Source organism: Seriola lalandi, unplaced genomic scaffold (genome assembly GCF_002814215.2).
Source record: "Seriola lalandi dorsalis isolate HSWRI2012SDOR001 ecotype SW California unplaced genomic scaffold, Sedor1 jcf7180002052130, whole genome shotgun sequence".
Taxonomy (NCBI): domain Eukaryota; kingdom Metazoa; phylum Chordata; class Actinopteri; order Carangiformes; family Carangidae; genus Seriola; species Seriola lalandi.
The window spans coordinates 169,990-178,707 of NW_019522683.1; the positions used below are offsets into that span (position 1 = coordinate 169,990).

At 37.9% G+C, this 8,718-nt stretch overlaps 1 protein-coding gene across 1 annotated transcript; it reads left to right on the plus strand.

Annotated features, from left to right (window-relative positions):
* The first annotated feature begins 1,213 nt into the window (after nucleotides 1–1,213).
* Nucleotides 1,214–8,414, plus strand: cope (COPI coat complex subunit epsilon). Its single transcript, XM_023400053.2, has 10 exons — nucleotides 1,214–1,372; nucleotides 1,556–1,618; nucleotides 1,765–1,865; nucleotides 2,250–2,402; nucleotides 2,925–2,978; nucleotides 3,249–3,330; nucleotides 3,842–3,997; nucleotides 6,228–6,296; nucleotides 7,495–7,569; nucleotides 8,113–8,414. The coding sequence occupies exons 1-10, from the start codon at nucleotides 1,271–1,273 to the stop codon at nucleotides 8,164–8,166; spliced, it is 909 nt and encodes a 302-aa protein (XP_023255821.1). The 5' UTR covers nucleotides 1,214–1,270; the 3' UTR covers nucleotides 8,167–8,414.
* The last annotated feature ends 304 nt before the right edge of the window (nucleotides 8,415–8,718 follow it).

Below are 8,718 nucleotides of genomic sequence, written 5' to 3' on the forward strand. Positions count from 1 at the left end.
TTTTTATTTCATAATTTGCATGTGATTTTCTAACATTAATTAGTAATTATATTAATTACTACCTAGGGTAGCAGAGAGAGAGAGAGAGAGAGAGAGAGCGATTGAGAGCGAGTGAGAGAGATTTTGTCAGCGGATGTTTTCTGGACAGGGGAAGTTTTTCCTCATCTGTCTAATGAGGACACCGGAATTCCCGTGGTCAAAATAACCTTGCAATGCATTGTTATTGAACGCTGAGGTAATGTTATTGTATGGATATTATGCACTACATTGTCAGAAACCCACGGTCAGCAACTGTAGTACTACCCCATACTCTTCGTATTGTATATCTAAGTATTAGCTGCAGGTCTCTGTCGTAATAAAACACAGGCTACTGTAAAACACCTGTAGTGGTGAAATGGATCTGGTGCGTCCTCTAGTGGTATAATATGATGAGCGGGGGAAATACAGTAGGCTAAGTGTACTGAAGTCTCACTAGTGGGGATACTGAATATGCAAAAAGTGAGTGAGTGAAAAAATTCTGCATGCCTTTATCAAAAACAACAAATAACAAGAATTACAGATTAAAGTACTGTCAAATATTTTAAAACATATACATGTACATACAATTGTTTTTATTTAATTATTTTTTACAATTGTTTTTCATTCCTTGTTTTGTCTGACCAAGCGTCCAAATCTCAAAACTATTCAGTTTTTTCAAATGCATCTAAAAGTGAGAGTGATTACTAACCATCAAATGTTGCAGATAGTAGTTGACTTATTGTATCGTTAATTATACCACATCTAGTCAGTGAATAGGTTATCCTGGCCATGCCTTGTAACAAGTTTGATTTGTCAGCCTAGCTGCCTTTTCCTTTGAGGATTACAGTTTGGCCACAATAATGTACATCTGCATGTCTGAGAATTTGCTATTGGAGGGGTAGAGAATTAACTCGCCATTTATCAGATAATGCACCGAGCCCAGTAGCCTTCAGTTCACCTTTCATAAAAAGCCTAGCATGGCCCTAAATAGTACATTCATGGTTGATATAAAAACAAAATGGATACATAACAGTGCAGTGGTACCTATGTGGAGATATTTTTACGGCAAAACAACACAATGTGGTATATTTTAAATTGTTATACTATTAACCCACCCCATAATAACCCCCTGACAGAGTGTCTTCATATGCGTCGGTGTTTTTCTTGTTTAACTCCACTTCCCACAATCCTCAGTACCAAGCAGTTAGGTGACGCATTTTTGCTACGTGTCAGGAAGTTGTCTGTAGTCAACATGGCGGCGCAGCAGGGTGATGTTGATGAACTCTTCGATGTGAAAAATGCTTATTACATCGGTAGTTATCAACAATGTATCAACGAAGCTCAGAAAGTGAAGGTAGGTAACGTGAATTAATAGCTGAATGTTTTTGAAATGTTTCATTTTCCCCATTTTGTGCCTCTTTCGCTCACAGCAGCCAACACTGCGTTTGCGAGCAACAATGCAAACAAATATATTTTTTTTACCTAATATTTCTTTTAAACCCTGAATTTTGTTGCACCTCGTGTTTTGTCTTTGAAGCCGTCGTCACCAGAGAAGGAGACTGAAAGGGACATGTTTTTGTACAGAGCATACATTGCCCAGGTAAGTCTGAGTGCGATGTTAGCAAGTAGATAACGTATGTATCACACTGATCTGTGTCTTGTCATTAGCCGAGAGTTTGTGTATATTTCACCATCACTAATTAAAAACATGCTCACCCTCACCTGCTGTGTTCTCTGCTATTTCAGAGGAAGTATGCTGTTGTCCTGGATGACATCAAGGCTAATTCTCCGCCTGAGCTTCAAGCTGTCAAGATGTTTGCAGAATATCTGTCCAGTGAAAGCAAAAGGTAAGAGCTTGCATTTGACATTTAGTTCAACTTGGAGCTGAACGATATGCCTAAAACATAGGCACTTTGTCAGTATGCTGTACAAACAGTAAAACTCTACACATCCATTTATAGTTTTAGCAGAGGAATTATTTTACTCGATATCAAAATTCGACTAAGCACCAGATAACACGTAAATTATTACCTACCCCAGGTAATTAATATTATTACAAATTATAGAATATACTGTATCTCTTAAACGCTCAATATATCACCCAGCAACAGCCTTTACAAGGTTAAATTCAATTTTGTATTAGCTGATTGTCTCAGCTTTTTGCTTAGTTTGGAGTTTAAAGTCTTATTGTCTGGATAATTTCCTTGCTGCTATTTTCCTTTTTTGTGCAGGGATGCTATTGTTGCTGATCTAGACAAGAAGATGGCTAAGAGTGTGGATGTCGCTAACACCACCTTCCTCCTCATGGCTGGCTCCATCTACTTCCATGAGATGAACACCGATGCTGCTCTCAGGACTCTGCACCAAGGAGAAAGCCTGGAGTGGTAAGAAGGGATCAAGAGTTGACTTTAAAAAGTGTCAGCAAATTTTGTTTGCAATCCAAACTGATTTCAAATAAACACATAAAGAATAGAAAAAAATAAAATAAGACTGTTACCTTGTTCAAGGTACAACCTACTTCTATTGGAATTGCAACAAAGATCACATAGTAAATTTGTGTCATCTTTGTTCCTTGCATTTAGCGGTCATTAAATCACCCAGGTAATATGTACATGAATATAAAAACTGCATCATCATTGTCAATGCACAATGGTGCATTCAGACTAAACAGGTTGATATTTTCAAAAAAGATTATATAGAAGGTTTCTCCAGCCACAGAACTGCACCATCTTTGTATTTTACCACAAAAGATAAAACACAAAGAATTTAGTAAATTCTAGTTTCACCTACCACACCTGCTCCACAGAGCTCTCTGATGGATCACTGGATTTTGTGAGGTTGTTTTAATTTTGAAGACAGCAACATGAAACTGAGCAAAATTACATAATCATTTGTTTGGTTTTCAGCATGGCCATGACCATTCAGGTGTTGCTGAGTCTGGATCGTGTTGACCTGGCAAGGTATGGCTAAGCTCATAAACAGTAGATTAGCATTGCATTGTTAGGTCAGCTTCTTTTATCTGAAAACATCCTGGTATTTTCTGGCTGTGTTAAGTAATTTCATGATGAGAATGGATGTATTCTTCATTGTAAACTAACCGGAAATCTACTGTATATAAGGTTAAGTCTGAGCCAAAAGAGGCTTTTCTCACACAAAGTTATGTACTTTATTTTTGAATTGGGACTGTGTTTCTCAAATAATGATGGCATTGGTCTCTTTCTCATTTCCAGGAAAGAGCTGAAGAAGATGCAGGAGCAGGATGAGGATGCTACTCTCACACAGCTGGCCACAGCCTGGGTTAATATTGCTGTGGTGAGGAGTCAAACATCCATTCATTTGTATAACAGCACCAAAATTTATAATTGATTTATGAATAATTCTCTATCATTAATTATTTGCACCCCCCCCCCACCCCCATACATAATGGAGTGATCGCATAATGTGTCTGTGTGTATACCAAGTACATTAAGTTCCAATTAATCACATTATGAATATCCACGTTGTACTGTGATTGACTGAAGTTGCAATCAGGTTTGAAATATTTGGCAGGCAGGGGGGTGTGTAGTATTTCTTGGAGCAGTATATGGCTATAGAAAAGTATGACCAGTGTAAGAAGGACTTTGTTCCTTTGAAATTGCTCATATTATTGCTCAAACTATAGTGCTTACAACTCTGTAGCAGTGGGTAACCCCTACACCATTAAACAGCAAAACAAAAACAATCAAACACCTGGGATTAAGCACTTTTCAGCATGGTCACTGACTAACACTCAGATTATATCTCTTCTTGCCTACATTTTATTGCATTCTGCTTGTTGTTGCAGGGTGGAGAAAAGCTGCAGGATGCCTACTACATTTTCCAGGAGATGTCAGACAAGTACTCATCTACACTGCTGCTTCTCAATGGGCAGGCGGCCTGTTACATGGCTCAGAATAAGTGGGAGGAGGCTGAGGGGGTGCTACAGGAGGCACTTGACAAGGTTAGATGACAGTTGAGGCTTTGTTTTTGTCTCTGTTGTTTTGTCTCCTCCTCTCTTAAATATTAACTGACAGTGAACACACTGTGGTGTAAATACATGGGCAGTTGTTTATTCAGTTAACCATCTTGATGGCTTGTTTCAGAGGCTGGTATTAGATTCATATCCTTCATGATTAAATGGCTGCTAAACAGGGGACTTGTGCCAGAGGAACTATAGGTACAGGGTTGAACCTCATCACAAGATGCATTAAAATGATTTTAGAGTAAGGGAATATTAAAGAGGGGGTATTATGCAAAACAAAAAATGTCTAGGACTGTGCAATATAACGTAAAATCTCATCTCAATATAGGTCTTTTCATATCCAGATAACGTCATGATCATCATGATATAGCACGTTTTCTGTAAACTGTGTATCCTGGGTAGAGTCATGTAATAGCACCAAATCACCAAAACCCCGTTTCTCTACAGTGTAAATTGTGGCCATGTCTTTGCAGATGTAAGTTGTAACAGCAGCTATTACATCCTTCCATCTTTATGAATCTTTGCTTTTTGGTGGACTGCAGGCAAAAGCATCTTGCAGAGTCTAAACCTGTGGTTTGTTTTAGCACTCTGTGGCTCTCATCCGTCCTGTTTGACACGATTCCTGTGTAGGTGGTAAAAGAGGTTAGTGGGGTTTGAGTCTGTTGTGGGGACCATCTGTGGCATAATTCCCAGTATGGTTTTCTGGTCCATGTAAGACTTTTGATACCCAAACCACCTCCATGTGACAGAAGCAACTCCTTTTCGTACGAGCACCTCGCTTTGTCCGAGTCCTTCTCCTGTTCAGAATTACTCTGTTCTATATTGAAGAGTGTGATTTGTGATACAGTGAAATAAACAATAAAGCATAATATGAAGCGATAGACGTTATAGTGGGAGATTTTGCTGTTAGAAATATTATTTAAGTGTGGTTCAACCACGAAGATGATATTCCTCACTGCCATTTTTTTGTAAAAAAAAAAAAAAAAAAATCACTGTGATTATTTTAGCAGATTTTGCGATATGAGTCATGGTTTCAGTTGGAATAGTCATTTTTGAATTTCATTTCCACTGAAAAATGTTTTAAACGATGATGATGTGATTTTTGCCTGGGCTTGTACCAAACAAGCATGTTCTGTTATGTATGGAGATTATGATTTGTAGCCTGGGGCGTCTTTGTAGCAACACAGGGCTTATTTATGGTATGTTGTGACACATTGTACTTTTAACAAAAAATTGCAGCTCCTGCAAGTTGGACATTGCACTATGCCATATTGTGATTTTAATTATATTTCAATTCATTGTGCAGCCGTAGTGCACTTTGACACGAAAAAAGATAAATTAACTGCCTACATTGTAACAGCAGATGGCATGGTTACGGTTTGACCATTGTGCACAATTCACAATATAGAACTAATTATTGAATTTTTGGTTGTGGTTTTTTTCTTTTTTTTTTCTTTTTTATATATTTTCTAAATACTGTTGAATGTGTTGAATCTCTGCTCTGTGGTTATAAATGTTGCAGCTCTCTGCAACATGTTTTCTGTTAACACTAACAATGTTAGCAAGACGACATGAATTGTGAGATGACTTTGTGAAAGAGCTTAAAACTAAATCAGCTGTTTATGTCAACTTTCTGAGCTCCCTTTTTGGAATACCTCATGTCGGTTATCTAGATAACTTTGATAATTTAGTAATCCTGCTTCATGAGGTAGGCCCCAGGTTAATGATGCTTTGAGTGGGAGTCATACTGCAGCATTAACTGGTTAAATTTTTACAAAGAATTAGTTTTTCATTGATTTTATCTCTCACTAAACACACAGAACATAACAGAACTGAAATGTGACTATACATTAATAACGTCAGTGCTCACGTTCTGCCTAGCTAAACCATACAAATGATTTTATGGTGACAGATGGAATTAATAAACATAAGTTTTAGTGTTTGAGTCATGAGTACAGAAATATACACTTTTAGAGCAACACATAGTTTTCTGCTACTTTCATGGCAGATGTGTTAGACTGGATCACTGCACAATAGCAACCTGCACCACATTGTTGTCTGCTGTACTTATGACAGAAGAAATGAATCATTTCTGCTAAACAGAATTCTGCTCACTTTCACTGTCTAGTTCCCACTTGACTATTTAGCTTTGTGAGAATAATTCTCTGACTTCCTAGTCATCTTTGTCTTTTTGTCTTCCCCCTTTTAGGACAGCAGCCACCCTGAGACGTTGATCAACCTCATAGTGCTGACTCAGCACCTGGGCAAAGCTCCCGAGGTGAGACTTTAGACCCAAAGTTGTTAAGGAGAGCACTTTCTTTAACAGCCATCCATTTTGCAGTTTCCTATAGACAAACTCACCCTTGTTCTAAGAAGTCTTGGAAAATCTTTGTCCAATAACATTATTCTTATGAGTGCAAGATTCACTTCTCAGAAATGTTATGCAGCATTGATTAAACCAGGAAAATGCGGTCAGGCAATTTCTTGATTGTGTTTGTTTTTCTATCATAAAAAAGTGTCATCTATGCATGTTTGCTGGTTTAGTGCTATGTGTGAGTTATATACCCTGGAACTCAGAGTTCATGAGATAAAGACTCAATTATCTTCCTTAGTTTTGATGGACTTGATAGTAATGCAGTATAATGCTGACCATTGACTCAAAGCCATCATTAAAAAGTTTCCAACTGTGATAACCACTGATTAGCACACCTCACCCAAGGTTAACTGGAATTATGTAGACATTTTTTTTTTACAAACAAGCCTAATCCTCAGGTATGTTAGAAAAGAGTTATCTTTGAAAGGAGTTTTAAATGGTGTAATCTAAACTAACCAATGTTTAAGTTTGTCAGTCCTCCTATTAAATGGCTTCCGGACGATGGAGGAAGTTCAAATATTGTTAATTGTCTTAGTCAGCTACTTTTGTGCTCTGTTAATGCAATAGGGTTTGTTCTCTGTCTCCACTCACTCCCATCATTATAGAAATCTCACAAAAGCAGTTTGAACAATTTTAACACAACTATACAAAGATCAGCAGTATCTGAAGTACATCATGGCCTTAGCCAAGAGGCTGAGACAGGAGAGTTTCGTTGTGGTTTGATCTTATTTTATTGACAGTGGCCGGCCAACAGATGCAAACAAGCTTTGGATTTTGAGTGAAACATCACCTTTTTTTTTTTTTTTTTTAATAAACAAGCCTCATTCATTTCAAACTAGAGAGTAGAGCACAGGCAATAACACAACTGCAAAAATTTCTCATGTGACACAAACACACAAAAACAAACAAAACTGCAGAAACGTGTGCTTCAGGCACTGAAAAACAGGTTTTGTTGTTGACAAGCTTTCATTACCTTTACTTGGTTCTGCAGTTTTAAATACCCTGAAAATCTTTAAAACCTTGTTCAGGAGTTTTTTCTTTCGCTGTTGTTTACTGTTTTCACTGTATACCTTTTGTGTGATCTATTTACTTCTATCCTCAGGTTACCAATCGGTACCTCTCCCAGCTGAAAGATGCACACAGAGCTCACCCATTCCTCAAGGACTATTTAGCCAAGGTAACTTGCTTATGTCAGGATGTGTTATTCAGTGTGCTTTGTTACACTGTAATTGTGGTAGACTTTCCTAATTGCTCTCTTTTAACCATCCATTCATGACTGCTGTGCAACTGTACTGCCATTATTGCTTTTGAACTTTTGATAGAGTAGAGTGATTACTGATTAAAAAAAAAACAACACAAAATCAAAAAATATATGAGGACACCTCTGACCGGTGGCCAGTGCTATTTGGGTTCACAAAAAACCACTCACAGTTGTTAACAAGCCTTCATAACCTTTACTCTGTTTATAATTTTACTACCAGGCTTGGTTGTTTTGATGGTCAAGCTGAGGTGACCTTGGAGAAAAGCCAATTAGAGCATTAAACTATAGTTAGCCTTTGTTACACATTGTGTCAAAAGTATACAAGTGTGCAGATGTACATAAACATGCTGAAACAGGGTTATGCTGTTACCAAACAAACCATGCGATGCACAGCTGTTCCTATAGTCAGATGTTTTTCCTGGTGTTCAACTGTTTCCTCTGCTCTTTGTTTTTCTTCAGGAGAATGAGTTTGACAGACTATCCATGCAGTATGCTCCCACTGCTACAGCCTAAGACACCTGCTTCTGCTCAGATGTGTCAACAATGGACTTAAAACACTCTCTGTTTCTCTCACACACACATAACTATAGTTGTTTTGATATTTTTACTAGAAAAAATGTGCTTAATTAAAACTTTGGTTGTATTATTTAAACCAGACTACAGGTCATTGTTTCCCTTGGGCATAGATCAAACATGTCTGATTTGATATCCATTCTTGTGTAAGCATTCCTTTGAAAAATAATAAATGTTTAATACATGTCTTCAAATTGTGGGTTTGTGAACAAACAGAACGGCTGTATATGCAGACATCACGATTTTAAGTCAAGGCTGGATTTCCCAACTGGGCAAAATGGGCAGCTGCCCAGGGACCCTAGAGCCACAGAGTCCAAGTCCAAATGAACATATTCTTGTTGTGTGACAAACAGTCAAAAACCAAGAAATGCTGCGTTTCCTGTCATAGAAAACTGTGACAACTGGCAAATATTCACATTTGAGAATCTGGTACCCAAGACTAGATTACCAACTGGGCAAGGCAAACTGCCCAGGGGCCCCAGAAGTCCCTGG

Coding starts and splice junctions, on each gene's coding strand:
- cope (XM_023400053.2), top strand. CDS start 1,271: ATGGCGGCGCAGCAGGGTGATGTTGATGAACTCTTCGATGTGAAAAAT. Junction 1,619..1,764: donor ACAGAGCATACATTGCCCAG/GTAAGTCTGAGT, acceptor CTGCTATTTCAG/AGGAAGTATGCTGTTGTCCT. Junction 7,570..8,112: donor TCAAGGACTATTTAGCCAAG/GTAACTTGCTTA, acceptor GTTTTTCTTCAG/GAGAATGAGTTTGACAGACT.